At 41.3% G+C, this 21,913-nt stretch overlaps 1 protein-coding gene and 1 pseudogene across 1 annotated transcript; one reads left to right on the top strand and one right to left on the bottom strand.

Moving 5' to 3' along the window:
• LOC124641066 overlaps window positions 1–21,282 on the bottom strand; it is a 425,796-nt pseudogene extending 404,514 nt beyond the window's left edge.
• LOC124640993 (splicing factor U2af large subunit B-like) lies at window positions 9,526–15,726 on the top strand. The gene is made up of 2 exons (XM_047178997.1): window positions 9,526–10,583; window positions 15,077–15,726. The coding sequence occupies exons 1-2, from the start codon at window positions 10,135–10,137 to the stop codon at window positions 15,108–15,110; spliced, it is 483 nt and encodes a 160-aa protein (XP_047034953.1). The 5' UTR covers window positions 9,526–10,134; the 3' UTR covers window positions 15,111–15,726.
• Window positions 21,283–21,913: the final 631 nt, after the last annotated feature.

The raw sequence follows: 21,913 nt of genomic DNA, 5'->3' as shown, positions 1-21,913 counted from the left end.
ATCATTGAGGCTGCTGTGGCCCTAACCTACAGAAAGACATGTTTACCCTTCTCACCAGTTGGAGAACTTACAGATATGTCTTCACAGCAGATGTAGAGAAACTCTACCGTTTCATCTGGCTTCATGCAGAACAGCAACATCTGCAAACTATAATTTGGAGATCTCACCCAAAAGAACCGCTACAAGAGTGGGAACTTTGCACTGTAACGTATGGAATGAAATGTGCCCCCTATCTTGCAATGCGCACTCTACATAAACTCGCGCAAGACGAACAGGATAATTATCCCGAGGCCTCAAAGGTACTCAGAAGCTCGTTCTACATGGATGATTTGGTCCACGGAAAAGACACAATTGAAGCATCGAAAGAACAAGTAGCCCAGCTTGTCGAATTACTGAAAAAAGGAGGCTTTAACTTACGCAAGTGGAAAAGTAACGAAACGACGATCTTAGCCGACCTACGAGATGATCAAAGAAGCAGCGACGCTCACATTAACTTCAGCCCGGAACAAACGACAAACCAAACAACAAAGATGTTGGGTATGAGGTGGAACCAATCGAGTGACTGTTTCACGTACAGCTGGAACTTAGCTGAAAAGAAAACCCTAACTAAGCGAACATTACTTAGTGAAATAAGCAAGTTGTACGATCCGCTGGGCTTCCTATCACCTTTTATTATAAAAACAAAACTATTATTTCAAAAGATCTGGATCAGCAAAATCAGCTGGGACGAACGCCTATGTGATGAACTAACTAACGAGTGGGAAACATTGAGGAAAGAAATCCCCTTGTTATGCCAAATAGCAATGCCAAGATGGCTGCAGTGCCATGGCACAGATATTGAGATACACGGATTCTGCGATGCCAGTGAAAAGGCATATGCGTGTGTCCTTTACAGCCGCGTCCGAAATCTGAACGGCGAGTATGTCACCACGCTAGTAACTGCAAAAACTAAAGTTTCACCGCTCAACAAAAGGATAACTCTACCTAGGATGGAACTATGTGGAGCATTACTACTCGCTAAACTGATAGAAAAGGTCAAACAAACACTCGTCGAGAAAAAGCTTCAGATAAGGTGCTGGAGCGACTCTAAAGTCGTGCTAGCATGGTTGCAAGGAGATATAAACAGATGGGAAAAATATGTAGCGAACAGAGTGGCTCAAATAAACAACGTTATCCCTGCGACTCATTGGAACTATGTCAGATCAGAAGAAAACCCAGCTGACTGCGCAAGCCGAGGACTTCTGCCTTCCAAACTGCTAGAATTTAAGCTTTGGTGGGAGGGCCCAAGTTGGTTAGAGACATATGATTCTAAAAATAGCCAAGACAATTATTGTTTGACCTACATAACAAACAATGAACAAATACATAACAAACCGGCAAAATGCTGCGTTTCAACTTACAAAACATGCGACATCATTAAAAACTTGCTAAATAAATATAGCAGTTTTAAACGTGTAATTCGAGTACTTGGCTGGATACTAAGAACTTTGAACATGAAAAATAAGAAGGTAATTCGCTCTAATAATAACTTAACTGACTGCGAAGGAAAAAAGGCAGTTATGTGTTTATCAACGCAAGAAATTAAAGCGGCTACAGAGTTGGTGGTCAAAAATGTCCAAAGGGAGTATTTCAGCGACGAAATGGAGCGTTTGGAAAAGAAACTGCCAATATCATCAAAGAGCCCACTGTTGAAGTTGTCTCCATTTCTTGATGAAAACGGGTTATTGCGTGCAAAAGGGCGATTAATGAATTCAACACTGCCTCCGGAATCAAAACAACCTCTAATTATACCCGCTACAGGAAGATTAACGGAACTCATTATTCAAGAGGCGCACCACGACACTCTCCATGGAGGCGCCAGGCTCACCTTGGCCTATGTGCGACTTAAGTTCTGGGTCATTGGGGGCAACAGGACTGTAAAAAGGGAGCTACGACAGTGTGTGAAGTGTCACCGGTTCAAACCTCATCGGAACGTTCAACTGATGGCAGACTTGCCGAAGGAGCGGGTAACTCAATCCAGACCCTTCACGAACACTGGCGTTGATTACACCGGACACGTTGACGTAAAAATAAACAAAGGGAGAGGAGTGAAAACATGCAAGGCTTACATAGCTATTTTCATATGCCTGGCAACTAAGGCGGTACATTTGGAACTAGTGTCGGATATGACCACGCAAACATTCCTCGCCGCCTTCAAACGACTGTGTGCCCGCAGAGGCACACCCCGGCACATGTACTCGGATAACTGAACGAATTTTGTGGGCGCAGCAAAACTGTTAAAAGAAGACTTTGAAAAACATGAAACATTTAAGACATCCGAATTCTTCAATGAGATGAGCCACCTACAAGTGGAATGGCATTTCAACGCTCCCCTATGGCCAACAGCTGGGGGTCTGTGGGAAGCTGCCGTGAAAGCAATGAAATACCACTTAAATCGAGTGCTGGGGGAACAGAAGCTCACTTTTGAGCAATTTACCACGCTGCTAACTCAAATCGAAGCATGTCTAAACTCACGTCCGTTGTGCCCATTAACTGAAGATATAGAGGATCTCGAATACTTAACTCCTGGGCACTTCCTTACTGGTGGGCCCCTAATGGGCCCAGCACAAGAGGAACACGACTTCGCCGAGCACGATTTAAGAAATAGATGGAGACTAGTCGAACAACTCAACATACAAATCTGGAAGCGTTGGTCGAATGAATATCTGCATCAACTGCAAGTAAGAAGCAAATGGCAGCAATCTCAAGACAATCTAAAAGAAGGAAGCCTAGTACTCGTAAAAGATGAATACCTTCCTCCAGGACGATGGGCTCTCGGAAGGGTAAATGAGGTTCACCCGGGAACAGACGGAAGAGTTCGAGTGGTTACTTTAAAAACGAAGAAAGGCTCTGTAAAACGACCCATTACCAAGCTGGCGCCGTTACCATTGCGGTCTACCGACGAGTATCAAGCCAAGACACAGCCTTCTAGCCCGGAACCGAAAAAACGAGGTCCAACAGGAGCAAATAAGAATGCACTATGTCTCATTCTTATGTCTATATTAACTATGACGGCGTTAACGCAATCCACGCCCATAACAAATAATTTGCAAGTGACACCGATTGTAAACAATCATCCCGTTTACTTTGATGAAGCTGGCAAATTACAACTGATTCATGACGAATGGACACTGCTCATCTACTATAACCTAACATCATACTGGCAAGCCACCGAGAAGATCAGCGCATACATCGATCAAATTGACACCTTGTGCCACAGGATCTCACACGATTATCCGCCTTGCGAAACAGTTGTCAGCCATTTACGTCATGAACTGGAACACCTTGCAGAATACGATTCAATTCTGTTGTCGCAACATTCCAGACAAAGACGTGGCTACTTTGATGGTATTGGCAAGTTATCGAGAACGTTATTTGGGACCCTTGATGTGGAATTTGCAAACAAATACGAAAAGGATATACAAAACATGCAATTAAACGATAATTATTTATTACAACTAATGAAAAATCAAACTTTGATCATAGAAGCAGAAAACAATGTTGTCAAAAGAAACGCTGAGTTCATGGAAAAACAACTCCAATCAATTAAAACATACATGAATAGATCATGCAACGTCAGCACAAAAATCGAGAACCGCGCGCAAATGTTGTTTACAATAGATGATATCAATTCTGCTGCGGTGACATCGACTTTAATTTTCAAGGAGCTGAACAGGATTCTAGAAATGCTAATGAATGCCTTAAGTAACATCAACAAAGGTCATTTAGACACTCACCTGTTTCCAGCATCCCAACTGATCGAACAACTTAATATCATATCGGGAAGATTACCCCAAGGACTGTCGTTGCCTGTGAAAGATATTCAAAAGGATTTCCTAAACATCTACGATCTAACTCACGTCAAGGCTCGAATAACAAACAACTTCTTTCTATTTGAACTTCACATCCCGTTACTAAGTGACGAAGATTATAAAATATATCGAGTCATACCGATACCATTTTTACAACAAGGGCACTTAAAACTTCTACAACCTGGCTCCAATTTTATTGCTATTAACTTCGTGAAGAACTCCTACCTAACTATGGAAGAGCAAGACATACGTCAATGTACTGCGTACGGAGAAGATGAATTTATCTGCATATCGCACCTACCAGTCTACAGCTTACACGATGAGGCTGCGCCTTGTGAAGCTAAGGTGTTCAGCCAACAGACGTCATTATCGTCACTAATTATCGTCAGTTGACACCAGTGGTGCAGGAGATGGCGACTATAAAGAAGAAAAATCAGATTGAGGCGCTACTCACATACTGCTGCGCGGTGAGGATCTCGAGCAGCGCCAGCAGGATCTCGCCGTCCCGCAGGTCCAGGAACAGGTCCTCCACCAGCGGCTTGTCGTTCTGCAACACGACACTCGCTCAGCGCCATCACATCTATACTATGTATCTGGTCCACCCCAGGGCCCAGCCAAGTCTCCAGCAAAGCGGCCTCGACGGGTATCACGGGTACGTGTTCAATTTTTATGGCTTATTTGTCTTCTATACCCACTAATAATATTATTTGTAGTTCTATCTATACTAATATTATAAAGAGGAAAACTTTGTTTGTTTGTTTGTTTGGTTGTAATGAATAGGCTCAAAAACTACTGGACAGTTTTTAAAAATTCTTTCACCATTCGAAAGCTACATTACCCACGAGTAACATAGGCTACATTTTATGCCGGTACGGGCAGTAGTTACCACGGGATGCGGGTGAAACCGCGGGGAAACGGCTAGTATACAATAAAGAGACATAATGTAATAAAGATATTTTTTATACAAAAATATCTTTCTCGCCAAATAGAGCATTTGAAAGAAGAGAGAATTTTTTAAATCAAGTTTATAGGCACAGGTTATATTTTTGTATAAAAAATATCTTTATTACCTGTGCCTATAAACTTGATTTAAAAAATTCTCTCTTCTTTCAAATGCTCTATTTGGCGAGAAATATCTACAAGTTAAATACATTTATGAAGAAATCTATTCAGTACTTTCAGTATTTCTCACATCTGGCGTAGCAGCATTGCCACACCCGCTCTGCTTTCTTCTGGGTGACGGAAGCGACCCAAAACTTAAACTGATAGGTACGGCTGTGAAACTTTTAGCAAGCCAAGAGCGGGTCAGGATCCTTGCCTGGGACATACTGTCCTCAGAGCATGATTACACTTGTGGCACAAGCAGGCGCCGTGCTCAGTGCCACAGCGGAATTGACCCTAATTACGGCGCAAAGCCATCTGCGAGCAGCAGTCGCGTCGTCCCGATCAGCTCGGACTACATGTTTCACTCTCATTGTATGAGCAAAGGCAAGTTCAATTCAAGTGTATTAAGTTAGCACTAGTTTTAAATACTAGTCACGAATATAACTCAAACTCACTGTTAGGTGTTGAGTCCATATTTATTTACCTATATCTCACATCTCAAAATGCTTGCTTGGTTAGTACATACATAAATAAGCAATAACGTGTATGAACTACTTATTGATTGGACGTAATGGAAGGCGCGGGTAACAAACGAACTAAAACTGATCAAAGTGATCGACCAATATCGAGCCGAGACCTTTAATTTAACGAGTAGTTTGGTGGCCATGCTTCATCATCAACATAGTCTAATGTGACAGTTGATGTAGTCAAAGCGATAGTTTTACCTTCACAAGTTGAGAGTTGATCCATTTTGTGAATGTTTTCTTCTGGACATCTTCTCGTTCATCTGAAACAACAAAAGAACAATACTAAATACAACTTTCCGTACCTAGATAAAAATAACATCAGTAGTTACCTGTACGTTCAAATTAATCAAATAATTGTTGCTGCATTAATACCTTGTATACATAAAAGTATCAAGGGGAAATGAGCTCATAAGCGATATCCGCTATCCGAGAGGCATGCCTAGATGCGGACTGGCTACATAGAGTGCGAGGCGTCAGCGGCTGCCGCCCGCAGCAGCTCCCAGAACTTCAGCAGCGTGAGCATACACGAGTGTGCCGCCGGCCGCGTGCTCGACACTAGCGCTTCATGGCCTGGATCGGATGACGGTGCTCCTGTTATCCTCGCTCCAGTGGACTTTATTGCCGCTTTGTTTGACGCATCCGTCGCATCATGTATTGCAAAGTCCTTCGGCGTTTTGGCCAGCATAAAATCGAATGATCAAATCCGGGGTGCCAAATTCAACATTTTAGAAATCTTGTTTGCAAAAGAAACGATTACCCTCAACACAGCGAGAGAGATATTAAAAAGACAATTTTATTATAATTTTTTTATATACAATGTATACTTCTGTACTCTATACTAATATCATTTAGAGCAGCTATACTCTCAGTGTGTTCCGCAGAAACCTAAGGTTTCGCGATATCTCTGGAGGGGTTCCGCAAGAATTCAGAAAAAAAAAAACAAAACACTTCTCCATTGTATTCTGCATATACAAGCACTTGCAAAAGAAGCAAATGCCATCAGATTTAAAATTAGTTATGGATGAAGCAGCAAAAATAATTAATTTTATCAAGTCACGATTGTTCTCATTATTGTGTGAAGATTATGGCAGCAAAGATAAAACATTGCTGCTCTGGCTGCTCCATACAGGTGCGCGATGGCTGTCTCGGGGTGAAACATGTCATCACATAACAAGGCATTATTAACTTAGAGCCGAGTTCACTGAATATGCAAAAGCCCGAAAGTATGTCAAATGAGATATAAGAATCTGTTTTAATTTTGTCATACATCAGACATAAGTCACAGTTCAAAACGATGTCTCCCAACGATTTCAAATGCAGGATCCGTGTTGAATATCCAATGCTTGGCAAAATGGCTTTATAAAGATACACGTTTAAAAGTGTAATAGTCAAGACAAATTCAACGAGCCCAAACTCGATGGGTTTACTAAAAGGCAGTTCAGGGTTACGTCTCCTATCTTCATGTCCTAACAGCAGACCAGCTCAGTGGTTCCAGAAGACATTAGTGTTTCAAATTTCTGATCCCACATATGCTTGCAAGTAAACTGAGCGTGTAACATTCCTATCACACCTAACAAACGAGCTGATGACCTTAAAGACCTGAACCGATTTCCACCAAACATAGCTAAGAACACTCCCGAATGACATACCTTTCAAACAAAAAAAACCGCATTACAATCGGATCATCCGTTTGGGAGCTACGATGCCACATACACACACACACACACACACACACACACACACACACACACACACACACACACACACAGACATGTCAAACTTATAACACCCCGTCGTTTTTGCGTCGGGGGTTAAAAATGAGCAAAAAAATCACGTTTGTTGTATGGGAGCCCCCAAAATATTTATTTTATTCTAGTTTTCAGTATTTGTTGATATAGCAGCAACAGAAATACATCATCTGTGAAAATTTCAACTCTCTAACTATCACGGTTCATGAGATACAGTCTGGACAGACGGACGGACAGAGGAGCGAAAACAATAGGGTCCCGTTTTACCCTTTGTGGTACGGAACCCTAAAAAAACTTATAACTTAATGAGTATTTACTGAAGATAAAGTACACCGAAGGCGATGCCTATGTCGCTTAGACAAGAGAAATTCCATCATCCTCCGAGCCTTTTTCCCAACTATGTTGGGGTCCGATTCCGGTCTAACCGGATGTAGCTGAGTACCACCTTGTAAAGCACTGGTAGTACCAGTGCTTTACCCGCGCTCTCATACTCGAGCGAGAGGTTGGTTCTTTGCCCACTAGGCCACCACGATCTTTTCTTCGGTGAAATCTTGCCAAGACCCTTTTAGGATATAGACCAGTATCTCCTATGCAGGAAGCATCTTGTAGTAGCGAGCTTATCGCGTGACCCTGTCGCCGCTCCAAATATCAGCGAGAGTTATCGATGCCAGTGTCGGGCAACGGCACGCATTACGTAATGTAAGCTAATCGGTCCCTTGCCGTGGCACCGCCCGACACTCGCCTCACATAACGCGACTATATGCTTTGCCTCATTGTCAGTGTTCTATGGATGCTAATCAGGCGCACTTGAACAATGCTAGGCGACCGAAGCACAATAAAAAATCTGGTCAAACACTGAGCACACTAAAGGTACGATGCGTACAAATTATTCGTCTTTAACGATGAATAATCTCGATGAATAAAAATCACTCTCATTAAAATAACACAAACTGCCGCTGCTGGACCTGCCTCAACATACGCACGCGTACGGCAGCAAGAGTGCGCGCCGGACTTGTACCTGTGTAGTAGTACAGTTATATCGTAATATTGTGATCGTACATATACTTAGCTACCTAATTAATACAAATAGACGATAGTAAACAACGGCTAATGTGTGGTGTGCACAGTGCAGGCGGTGTTGATCAGTTTAGAACTGCTAAGACTTTACCATCCTCATAATATGCAATGGCAACTTTTTCAACAAGGGTAAACATAAGAATGACGAAAATCAGTACGCCCCATCGCACGGACTTGTGGGAGGTACAATATGAAGAGGGTTAGCTCATCTTGAGGTAGGCGTACCTGTACATACTCGAATGAATAAGCTTTATTATGCATGCTGATGATGACCTACAAAGCGAATTTGATATCTAGTTTTATTAGTTGCGTTGTCACTACTAGCTAGTTAACGTCTCTAGAAGTTACAGGGATCACTGGGTTGGTTGAGAAGTTCACTGAGAACGCGGCTCAAACTACGAGAAGTACAGAATTATTATAGCCTTGGTTTTAATGTTTTTGCTGAAAATAAGATACACTAAGCTCGGTGTGATGGCGTATATTTTGCACATCTGCAAAAGGGAACTAGCAACCCTTGCTTTGCTCTCTTTCATGCACTGGAAACCATACAGATTAACCTCCTCGCAATATTGTAAAAGTAAGATCAGAAAAATTTACGCACGGTCGAATTGAGTTCCTTCTTCTGTTTGAAAGTTGGTTTAAACCAATTAAAAATTTGCAAGGAAGTAGGTTTTACATGTGGGAAAGAATAACATACTCGTACCGGTAAGATCTTGGTGAATTAACCGTTGTATTAAGAAAGAAAAACCAGCCATGTGGGAGTTGGACTTATGCACAGAGGGTGAGGCTTGATTTTCTTTTTCTGTATTTTTGGCTACAATTCTGGACTATTGTAAGGTTCGAAATGTTTTTCACGTTTATTTTATCTTTTTAATTACGAATTCTGATGCTTTAGAATTTTTATTATGGCAACATTTCAATTTGAGGAGATTTTACTTTTCGCCATCTGGCAACACCGGAAATTGATTTGAACGGAATAAGATCAGGTGGGGGCATTCTGGCTCGGACCGTTGAATTGTGCGGTTGCGTCAAGTTGTTCAAGTGTAAGACGTAAATTGGATGGCTGGATAATTTTCAAGGCTGGATTGTTAATTGTTTTGGTTTACTAAATATATTCAAGTTTAAACGAAGAATCTTTGTTTCCTGTTCGTGCCCTTACTTCTGAGGTAGTCCTATATCTCAGAAGTGGGATAAAGAAAACGTAAGTACACGCCTACATCTATTTTTACTTTTATATTTAATAATCTGTTTTGCAATAATCACGCCAACTTAAGTGTTAAAAATATTATTCAAGAGGTACATACATAGTTGTACCTGCCTATTCCACAATTTTTAATACATGTATTTTACTTATTTATTTTACTTAGGGCCGATTTTTCAATCGCCGGATGGCTCTTATCTGAGGAGTGTGTTTGACAGCTTTTGTATAGAAAATATGTCAAACCGCCATATTTATTCCTTAGATGGAAGTTAGCTGATGATTGAAAAATCAGCCCATGCGGACAATTTTCTTCAGTAATATGGAATCCAAATATCCCAATTCAAATACTTTGCATGTACCACATAGTTATTTAAACCTTGCGGATTCAATTATATTATTTTTGCATCTAACCCGTATACAGGGTATATTAATGATTGAAAAAAAAAAAAAAAAAAAAAAAAAAAAAAAAAAAAAACAACAACCACAAAAAAAAAAAAATATTGCAGGGGTATATAAAAGGGGTGAAAAAACGTGTTATTTTTGTCGTCAGACTTACCGTTTACGAGATATCTTAAGGTTTAGTTCTCTTACTAAAATCTACAATTTTGTTCGACGAGTTTCAGAAAATGGAGACTGGAAATGGCCATGGCAGGCTAGAGACCCCTCGAAGCAGTCGTTCACTCACACGGCGTAGCCACAGCCGCGAGCGCAGCCGCAGTCGCAGTCGCGGAGTACGGGACCGCGAGTTGGCGCTCAGGCGGGAGCAGGAGAAGGTTCGGCTCTTGGAGTTGGCCTTGCAACAAGAACGAGACGCCGAACAGCGCAGGAAGCACAGCGAGCATCTTAGCGAGCGCCGCAGCGAGCGTCACAGCGAGCGCCGCAGCGAGCGCCGCAGCGAGCGCCGCAGCGAGCGCCGTAGCGAGCATCACAGCGAGCGCCGCAGCGAGCATCGAGGCGAGCATCGAAGCGAGCGCCGCAGCGAGCATCGCAACCGGCGGCGCAGCGTGGACCGTGGCGAGCATGAGATGAGGTCAAGGAGTCGCAGCCGAGCCAGCGTCGAGCATCGCACTAAAAGGTCATGTACTCCCACTTTTACTACTAACGATGTCGTGAAATTATTTAAGAATATTAGAGATGTCATTCCATCGCAGCCGTCAAATCAATGCTTACCCTCAATTAGTAAAGGTTTCGATAAAAATATACTTCCAGAATTTAATCCATCTCAGAAAAACCAACGTATGGACACGTGGTTAAAGAAGGTTAACGAGTGTGCAGAGGTTTACGGCTGGGATGGAAGAACTACAGTGCATTTTGCGATGCAGAAACTCTCGGGACTTGCAAAAACATGGTACGAGAGTCTTAACTCGATTTTGTTCACCTGGAAGGAATGGCAGATAAAGTTGATGAGTGCTTTTCCCTGTGAGCAAAATTACGGACAACTTCTTGAGGATATGTTGAAGCGCAAAAGTCGTCCCAATGAGTTAGTCGAGAATTATTATTACGAGAAATTGGCCCTCCTTAATCAATGTGACATAACGGGTAGGCGCGCGGTAGACTGCATCATCCATGGCATTAGTGATAAAACTATGAGATCTAGCGCGTTGGCGTTGAGATGCGATGAGCCGGATCAATTATTAAAATTCCTACTAAGTAACAACAAAGAACTCCCGACACATCCATTTTTTAACCGGGATAAGGTGGGTGCCTCCTCTGATGATCGACAAAGTTTCAGGCCCAATAGCAAGAGCAATCCAAATGTGTATTGTTACAACTGTAAGGAGAAAGGACACCCTTTCTCTAAATGTACGAAGCCTTTAGTGAAATGCTCAACGTGTAACAGAATTGGACACAAGGCTGAAACATGTCGCTCTAAATCTGAAATGGGGAATAGTAAGACTGACACTATAACAAAGACAATGCGTATAAAGAACTCAAATCCGAACAATAAATTCATAAAATCAGTTAAAATTGGGGATAATATCGTTGAAGCCTTCGTTGATCTAGGTAGCGAGGCTAGTTTAATACGGAAAACTACATTTTCAAAGCTTGGGCTACAACATGATAATATTCCAATCCCACTGACTGGTTTTGGTAATAAATTGATATATTCCTTGGGTTCTGCTAAGTTTAAGATAAGTGTTGACGATATTGAGGCCGATGTCGTATTTAGAGTAGTAGACGACGTGTTTTTAGAAAAACCAATACTTGTTGGGCAAACTTATTCAGAGCAACCACATATTGCGTTGTATAAAGATGCGCATAAGCTGAATTTCTTATGTAATAGTAATGACACTTCAACTTTTGATATCATAGAAGACGGTGACAAGATAAGAATCAGATCCGCGGCTCATAATGTACTATTCGGTCCAGCCAGTATTAGAGCTTTAACGCACAAGGAATTCACAGGAAATTTAATACTAGACTCTAAGATAGTAGGTAAGCCAAATGATCAATACTTGGTATGTGGTGGTGTCTACGAGGCCAAGGATAGTCTCCTTTTTGTCACATTAACGCCGTGTTCGACACCATGCCGGGTGCTAGAAAATTTCGTCTTTTCGCGAGCCGAAAGAGTGGAGGCAGTTTATAGGCTCACGGAGGTAGCAAAGTCCATCGAAGGTCAATTCTTTGAGAACAATGTGGGCGAGGGTTTCGACGAGAAAGACGTTCACGTAGGCGATTCTATATCTGAAAGCGACAAGGAAAAACTGCTTGAATTGTTACGTCGCCACAAAGAATGTTTTGCATCCACTTTGGGTGATCTGGGGTGCACAACAACCACCGAAATGAAAATAGAACTGAACAGCCAACGTCCAGTCGTCTATAGACCGTATCGACTTTCGCACTTCGAACGTGAAAAGGTACGCGCCATGATAGATGAGATGTTGCAGGCGGGAATCATTAGGGAATCTGCTTCCAATTACGCGAGTCCCATAATTCTTGTCCGCAAGAAAGATGGCAATATTCGACTATGCGTCGATTACCGATTACTAAATTCGGTCACGGTGAAGGAGAGATACCCCATACCTGTCATCGATGATGAGATTGCCAGACTTTCTGGACAAGCGTGGTTCATTACGTTAGATCTTATGTCTGGGTATTATCAAGTCCCCATCGCGGAAGAAAGTAAACACCTAACGGCGTTTGTCACGCCGGACGGACAATACGAGTACAATCGTATGCCGTTCGGCTTGGCAAACGCGCCAGCAGTATTCCAGCGAATGATGAATAACGTTCTAGGTTCAGCTAGGTTTGAGAAGGCTACTGTGTATATAGATGACTTGCTAATATACGGAAAGGATCCGTCGGAATGCATGAAACGGTTAGAAGATATATTACAGTTGTTACGGGAAGCTAATCTAAAATTGAATCTGTCTAAATGCAGTTTTCTTCAAAACAGGATAAACTATCTGGGCTACGAAATTAGCGCTGAGGGTATGCGGCCGGGGATGTCAAAAATTCAAAGTGTTGCAGATTTTCCCCGTCCGGAAAATATACACGGTGTGCGGCAATTCTTAGGTCTGGTGAGCTATTTTAGGAGGTTCATCCAAGGCTTTGCACAATTAGCACACCCTCTCACTAAACTGCTTAAAAGGGATACTGTGTGGAACTGGTCCACCGATCAAGAAGAAGCATTTAGTGTTTTAAAACGGAAACTAATCAGTAGACCCGTGCTGACAATATATGACCCCTCTGCAGAGTTTGAACTGCATACTGATGCGAGTAAACTGGGTGTAGGAGGGATCCTTTTACAGCGCCCAAAAGGGAGTGAAGGTTCTTTTCATCCTGTGGCCTATTATAGCCGACAGACGACCCCTGAGGAAAAGAACTTTCACTCATACGAACTGGAAACTCTAGCTGTTATATGCTCCCTTAAAAAGTTTAGAGTATACCTGTTAGGCAAAACTTTTAAGGTCGTTACAGACTGCAGCGCCTTACGTTCCACGTTTGGAAAACGCGACCTAATACCTAGGATTGCCCGATGGTGGCTCGCTATGCAGGAATTTGATTGCGTCGTGGAATACAGGGCAGGTACAAGGATGAACCACGTTGACGCATTATCGAGAAATCCTATACGAGATATAGACACGCAAAATTGTCAGCAGTATCCCACAGTCATGGCCATAAGTGAGGGCGACTGGCTACTTACTCTGCAGCTAGGAGATTCGGAGCTTTGTCGAATTCGCGATATTGTTGGAAGCGACTTAGATCCTAAAGGGATAGAGTATATTAAGGAAAACTATGTTATACGGGACAATAAGCTATACCGATACGTGGATAGAAATAAGGACTCTGTTAGATTTGTGGTGCCGAAGGGTGCAAGATGGCAAGTTTGCAAGATGAACCATGACGACCTAGGACATGTTGGTTTTGAGAAAACTTACGAACGTATCAAAAGAAACTATTGGTTTGCCAAAATGAAACGGTTCATCAGAAAGTACGTATCGGCGTGTATCGATTGTGCTTTCGCAAAGAAAAATGAAACCTCTCGAGAAGGATTATTACATCCCATCGAAAAGGTTGCGATTCCTTTTCATACGCTACACGTCGACCATCTTGGACCCTTTGTCAAATCAAAACGAGGCAACACACACATACTGACGGTGGTTGACTCTTTTACAAAGTTTGTATTTATTAAACCAGTGAGGAACACAAATACCCAGAATCTTATTAAGGCTTTAAGAGACATCTTTGATACGTTTAGAGTCCCTGACCGTGTTATCAGCGATCGAGGGTCCTGTTTTACCTCTCATTCGTTCAGGAGGTTTTGTCTAGACCAGGGGATAAGGCATGTTCTTAATGCAGTTGCGAGCCCCAGGTCAAACGGACAAGTCGAGAGGTATAACAGAACTATCCTCGATTCCTTGACAGCAGAGAACCTAAGAGATGATGAAAGAAACTGGGATGACAAATTAGGAAAAATACAATGGGGCTTAAACAATACTATGCAAAAAACAATTGGTAGGTCACCTGCAGAGGTTATGTTCGGATCTAAAATGAATAGCGAAAAGAATTCGGCAATGAATGAAATAGTAATTAATACTCGTGAAGACGAGGATGTAGATTCAATTCGTGTAGAAGTCAAGGATAGGATAGATAAATGCCAAGTAGCTCAGAAACTATATTACGATAAAGGACGCCGACCAGCACGTGTATATAAAAACGGGGAACTGGTTAAAATAACTAAAGTCGCTTTTCACAACAACGGTAAAAGTACAAAACTCATGCCTAATTATGAGGGACCGTATAAAGTTATTAAAATTCTGGGCAACGATAGATACAAGGTAGCCCCTATTGCCGGTTTTGAGGGAATGAGGAATAAGAAAAAGACCACTGTTGCTTCAGACAGGATGAAGCCGTGGATTCACGTAGCGTCATTGGAAATAGAAGACGTAGTTGATGAGGATGACGGGCCTGATGATGGCGATAATGCAATGTCTTCTGATTGACTAGTTGATAAACAATTACCTAAGTTTCAAAAGATATTTATTAATGTTTTATTTAATTATGTTGTAAATTATTCGAGAGATGGCTACATACCTACATATATGTTTTATTTTTCTGTTTCAGGTCAAGCATGAGGCATCAAACGGATACGCCGTGACTTGACCTGTTACATGGATGGTTATTGGTTAATCTACAACTGACTTAATCAAATGGAAGGTGGTTAGTTAGTTGATAGATTTGGATTGTTATTGGATGGACGGGTAATACAAATACTCATGGTTCGATTGATAATAATTGAAGGATGGTTACCAGTCTTGTTCTCGGAAATTCAGGCTCGTAGCGTTACCGCGTGTCTGGATTTTGCATGGCTAATTTCTCTTAGATATTTTTATGTTCAAATTTAAAATGTATAGTTTTGGTTTTAGACAAATTGTATCTAGTTAACACCAAATCATACTTACACTAATTACCTAGTACAAAACTTACAACTGGATAGCCAAAATAGTCAATTGTATTAAGTATAAAAATAACTAATGTTAACTGAAGGTTTAGAAATACGGTAGTCTAATATAATAGCAATCAACAAACTATATACGACAATCAAAACACGAAGCCTGTAAAATATGCGATTCTTGTAAAACAAACATGCATGCACTGTAAAATACTATACATAGATGTTTCTAAAAATAACAAAATATAGATCAAAACATTTAATTATACTTATAGTATCACTTTATATTAGGTCAAACAAAATATTATGCAATTGAAATGATTATTGTGTAAGCAAAATGTTCCCACCCACTTGCCGAGTGTAAGGTTCCACCTGGGTTGTGTATGAGGGCATACACAATGTCAGGATGGACGAGTGTAAGGTTCGAAATGTTTTTCACGTTTATTTTATCTTTTTAATTACGAATTCTGATGCTTTAGAATTTTTATTATGGCAACATTTCAATTTGAGGAGATTTTACTTTTCGCCATCTGGCAACACCGGAAATTGATTTGAACGGAATAAGATCAGGTGGGGGCATTCTGGCTCGGACCGTTGAATTGTGCGGTTGCGTCAAGTTGTTCAAGTGTAAGACGTAAATTGGATGGCTGGATAATTTTCAAGGCTGGATTGTTAATTGTTTTGGTTTACTAAATATATTCAAGTTTAAACGAAGAATCTTTGTTTCCTGTTCGTGCCCTTACTTCTGAGGTAGTCCTATACTATGTAGCCATTAATCGGAACCCACTTTTTATCCGGGTCCATGGCATGTTTGGCGGTGCCTAACCACGCCGAGGTGGGCATGAGGAGGCGCGGGGCCGAGTGGGCGGACCCGCCCGCGTGACGTCACACTGCACCGCTCGTGCCATGTGCTAGCAGTACATGCGTGATCACATTCCCAATTAGGACCATCAAAGCAGCTCTTACTTTACAATGACGATCATTTCATTCGTACACTATGACAGTATCAATACCGCCCGCGGTCATGTTATGCACTCCTCGCTGATAAGCAATTGCCAGCCATCATTTATGTAATAGAAGTAAAAACATGCGTATAATATTAGCCCATAGAATAATATGTTAGTCCGATAGTGCGCGGAGATGGCATTCCATGTTTCGCTGCGTAGCAATTATTTCCAGTAATTTCTCTTGATTAAGCGGAGCGTGCGTGTGCGGCACACAGCTCATCAGTGCAGCGCGTCGCGTGCGCCGTCGCCGCCGTGTCAATGCTCCTGCGCCGGGAAATTGGAAGCGTCACCGCGGCCGGGACCTGCCGCATGGCGGTTGAGTCGCTCTACTATATCTAGCTGCATCCAAATGAAACATCTCGATGGGAACTTTTAGCAGCACATTATGGACCGAGCTACAATGTGTTAACCGGAAGGCCGTAACTAAGGAGCTCTAATTCCGATAATATACTACATGCATGAAGGTATACAATATGACAAGTAGTTAGTATGCAAGTGCCGCGATGTCCGCTGCTGTAGCAACATCGCCGTGCGGCAGTGCGGGATTACGAGGGATAAACGTCCCAGTGGAACGCCGCACTTGACAATTCCCCTTATTAGAACTGAATCTATTATTTTTTTAAAATTTTTATAAGTAAACATCTTCAGTAGGTTTTGGTAGCCACAGATTCATACATATCATCTGGTATTCCATTTTATAAAACGGACAAATTGAGTCGGTGTGAAAGTCCTTATGGCTAGAAAGAATGTGCATATGAATGTAAAGATAAAATTGGAATAAGGGCAGCAGACTAGTCTTTTACACGCTTTTCCATATAATAGACCGAAAATCAGCATATTATCAGCATATTATCAGCTTTGCATCCGTGCGAAGAAGGGCCGGATCGCTTATTGTACAAATTTATAAACCTTTGTCTTTAATCACTCTATCTCAAAAAAAAAACGCATAAAAATGCGTTGCGTATAGTTTTAAAGATTGAAGCATACATTGGGATATAGGGACAGAGAAAGCGTGGTGTTGGCCGTCAGCTGTGCAGAGTGCAAGAGGGCGCTCAGCTCACAGCTCGCGTCCGACACTCACCCGCCGCACGCCACTCGTTACTCACTCATCAATGAAATTAGTGGCGTGACATCATCGCAGTCATTGTGCAAGACGAGAGATACGCACGCCAACCGCTCAAGTTCACCACACGACAACACTAATCTGCCTAATGGTTCCCTCCATTCGTTTCATTGTACTATGTAGTATAGTATTCCGAACAAAACTAATTGAGGTTCCTTAATTTATGTTATAGCATGTAAGGGTTGTGAGTTTGTAAACTTGTGAATACTCACCTGTGCGTATACCTGTTCAAAAGATTTTGAAAGTACTTTTACCAATAGAAAGCTGCAGTATTTGTGAGTGTCAGTGTATTCTACATATCTGTTACAGGAATTGACTACTACTATTATTATATATAGGAATAGGAATACTAAGAAAAACTGTTGTCAGCTTATCTATAGATACTAATTAGAAAGGAAACATTTATTATTTGTTTGTTTTGTAACATAAAGGCTTTAAAACTGCGATCCCATGGAAAAGATATTTTTCTAGGCTATATATAATATGGGCATGGGAAGAAATTCCCATAGGACATGGGTGAAAGCCTGCAACATATTGGAGTTCATATGCAGCTGAATATCTTACAGGGTGGACTCAATTCTAAATCCAATCCAGTACCAGATAACCTGATATCTGTTGGTAAGACTTGAAAACTGAGAAAACTTTTTGGCCTCTAATTAGAAACGACAGTGGAAAATGTGGTACTCAGTTTTTCCATTGAGTGGCAGTAACATCAGCCACATTCTCCTACTCTCTGTGTTGATTAAAAAGAGTTAAGAGTATCTTATTTATTACAGTACAATTTACACAAGGCATGTTGGCGATGCAAACACTCAGAACAAACCAGTTCCATAAGGAAGAATTTGATCTGCTGTAAGGTGATCCTATTAACTTACATTTCATACACAGCTTTCTTTAACACAATTGGTGCATGACAGATTCTGCACAGTGAATCTACTTGCACGCACAAGCATGTCCACAGCGTACAAATACTTAATAGTTCATTCAGAGTATCACACAAATGATGTAAACATTACAACGAATTTAACTGTTAAACATATTGCACTCATCTATTTCTGTAATAAACAGGAAAGATTTATTTTATTTTATTTCTACCCAAATCAATTGAACCAATCTGAACAATTCTTTCACTGTTGGAAAGCTATGCTTTTCCTGAGTAACATCTAATAGCCTATATTTCATCCTATTACAAGAAGTTCCTGGGAGGCTAGTAAAACCGTGGGATAACAACTGATTCCAAGTAAATATATTATCATTGTTTCTTCTTTCTTATCCACTCTATGTTGAAAACAAAATAAGAAATATACTATATTAGGTCTATCTGAAATATTCAGTTTGGTGCAAACTATTGACAAAATTTGTTAGATAGGTAGCCATAAATTAGTGAGTTGTGCTGACACCAGCTGTTTCCCTTTCACAGAACATAATTGTTTTGAATAGCATGAAAATCATTAAGTTACTATACCAAATATTGTAATGAGTGATAGTTTTATGATAAATTGCTGAATCAACATTCAGGTCAGGAAATTATCTACAAATCCGCATGAACCCTGAGTATCTGTGACAAAAACAGAGTAAGAAGTTGGTGTAGTTTCAGCCCTACTGGAGCCTCTCCAGGACTGACCATATGTATACCTGAGCTAGGGCTATAAAACTGCATGAACCCTGAGGCAAAACAGAATATACCTGAGGTGACCTACTGACTAAATAAACAATATTGGTATTACTTAAATGACCTGTAATACATTGCAGGACAATATTCACAAAACTTCAGCATTTTAATACAATTCATCTGTTGGAACACAATAACAAAACATTAGATTTGTGTTGGGTTGCTTGGGCTTTCCATTGTATAGATTGTCTGTGAGAAGAGAGTGGGCTCCCGCGTTATCAGGCTGAGCACACAGCATTGCCAGATAAGATAGCGACAGGTGCGAGCGGCGGCGCGGGCGCAGTGCGCGCTTGCATCATCAGGCTCATTGCACCTCTGACAGTACAGTATCGGAGCCTTCAAGGTCTTGCTGCGCTAACTTGTAATACGGAGGCGACGCTCGACGCCAGAATCACTTACCTACGTAACTTGGCTCCATTTTCTCCGAGCCTTATCTGTCTTGACGATACGTTTTCAATCCAGTTTCTGTGATGATAAAAAGTTTTTCTGAGACATGACAACACGCACACAGGCACAGCCACTCCCGAGTTAAAACTTTGTCCAAACTTTTCAAAACAAGAATAGCGAAACTAAGCGACAGTCACTGTGGTCGATAGACAACACGGCTTTCTCTAAATATTAACACCTATCTGTCACTGTCACGGACACAAAACTTATTTAAGTAAAACAAAATTAATAAAAAGCGGGGAAAACATCACGAACGGAACGGCCAAAAAGTTAGTATCCGAAACTACGAAAATGTCAGACAGACGAGATGACAAGTGGGGGGGGTGGGCACCTCGCGGCACCGAGCAAGTAGCGTACGTACATAGAAATACTATGTTTGTGTACAACATCACGCACACAATCTTATCTCGCAGTGTGACTAGACTAAAGATTTCAAATATTTTTGATGTCTACGTCCGATGTTGTATAGGTCTTTTTATTCAAGGATTCTACAAAATATTGATGTAGAAAATGTTAAACAATTTCACAACGCGGCAACGTACAAAAGCGTGGCTCAACTACGCCATCTAGTATGATTTTTAAGAAATGAACAGTTAGTGTGATTAAAAAGTAACAGATGGCGCGGTTTTTACTGAAATAATTTACATTTTATTATATACATTATTAATAACTATTAATCTTATGAATCGGTAATTCAGTATCGTAGCGTCACCAAAATTGGCAACTGCATGTAGTTCTGACGACATACAATATATAATAATATGGTAGGTACTGTCGAACCGATCTGGGGGGTGATTAAATTAAGGACAGTACATGTATGTAAGGGAAATACACAAGGGAGTTCCTGCACAGGAGAAATACTTAAAGGAGTGTTTATAAAGGGAGTAGGTACGTAAAATTATGAACTGACTGCCCACAAGCGGGGTATTAACAGCTCACTATGGTAAATCCGCCTCTGTTTTCTGTATTAAATAGATACGAAATTAATTTGCAGACTTCGTTTCTTTGAACATGCTACTTTTTATTTTCTTAGTGCTCTACGATGCACGGATGTATCAATCAATCAGTCACCAACTTACAGACTGTGGGCTGCCTAGTGAAAATATCGGACAATTCGGGAATCTTACCCTCGTGCGTGCACAGCAGTCGCTTTTGCATAGGTACCTATACAAATTTTCCGTAGGTATAATCTGTGGTAGGTTTATAGTATTGAGTATGTATTGTAATATGTAGGTATGTACTTACACTTGCTATTATTCAGATGATTTTCATAGGGCGCGAATGCAGACGCCGGTATATCCCCGATTTCCACGATCCACGTAACTTTACACTGCCCCAGAAAGGGCGAGCGCGATGCCATCTCGCAGCCGTGACACGCACTTTATTATGACATCACTCAATCACAATTGACACTAGGTTCTTCACAATGTGCTTTGACGACACTCTCGTAAGCAGTTTACACTTTTTTAATAGCTGAACGAACTTTCGATAAAAATAGGTTCTTATCAAAAACTTCCCGTAGCGGTTCCACAATATACATTCCGAAAGTGTTCTCTCGGAACTCTTTTGCGCAGTGCGCAGATAACAAGGTTCAATAATAAAAACCCCTTAAAAAAAACTTTTAAAACGAAAATCCTGAAAAGCAAAAAAATCTTACAAGTGGCGACCGAGGACACAGCTTCGGTAAGTACCTGTGCTGCATACACAGGGAGCCGGAGGCTCGGTGCCACCACTGCAACACGCTCGCCGAGAGTGCGGCTCGCCGTGTCCTCACAAATGAAGTAGCAGGTGATCTGTTGCTGCCGACCGTAGGGCCAAAGTGGACGCGGTATGTGTTGTCTTCTAATTAAACTGCGGAACGAGTGAGGGAGATCTCGACTCTCTTTCCGGACGCAGGAGGAGCACCGGGCGCAGGAAAAGGGCGGACTACGTCCTTTTCTGCCCCCCGTGAACGAGTCTAGGAGGAAATAGACTTGCGGTAGTGCCCGCTTCTATATCATCGGTCTCGATAGGTGACCTCACTACTCCGTGCAAGATTTTTGATTGTTTGTTTGTAACTTTGTACAAAAATATAAACTGATTTGTAAATGTGAACACCATGTAGCATTGTAATCTTTTTTTATTATTATTTATTCTCATATTCTTTGTCTATTGTGATTCTACATGATCTTCGCATGTTATTATAGTATGTATCAATACATACAAACTGTAATACCTATTATTTTTAAAAAGAGTACCTAACCATGGAGTTTCTTGCCCG

This window comes from Helicoverpa zea, chromosome 21, assembly GCF_022581195.2.
Source record: "Helicoverpa zea isolate HzStark_Cry1AcR chromosome 21, ilHelZeax1.1, whole genome shotgun sequence".
NCBI lineage: Eukaryota > Metazoa > Arthropoda > Insecta > Lepidoptera > Noctuidae > Helicoverpa > Helicoverpa zea.
This window is presented reverse-complemented; position numbering and strand designations above follow the sequence as displayed.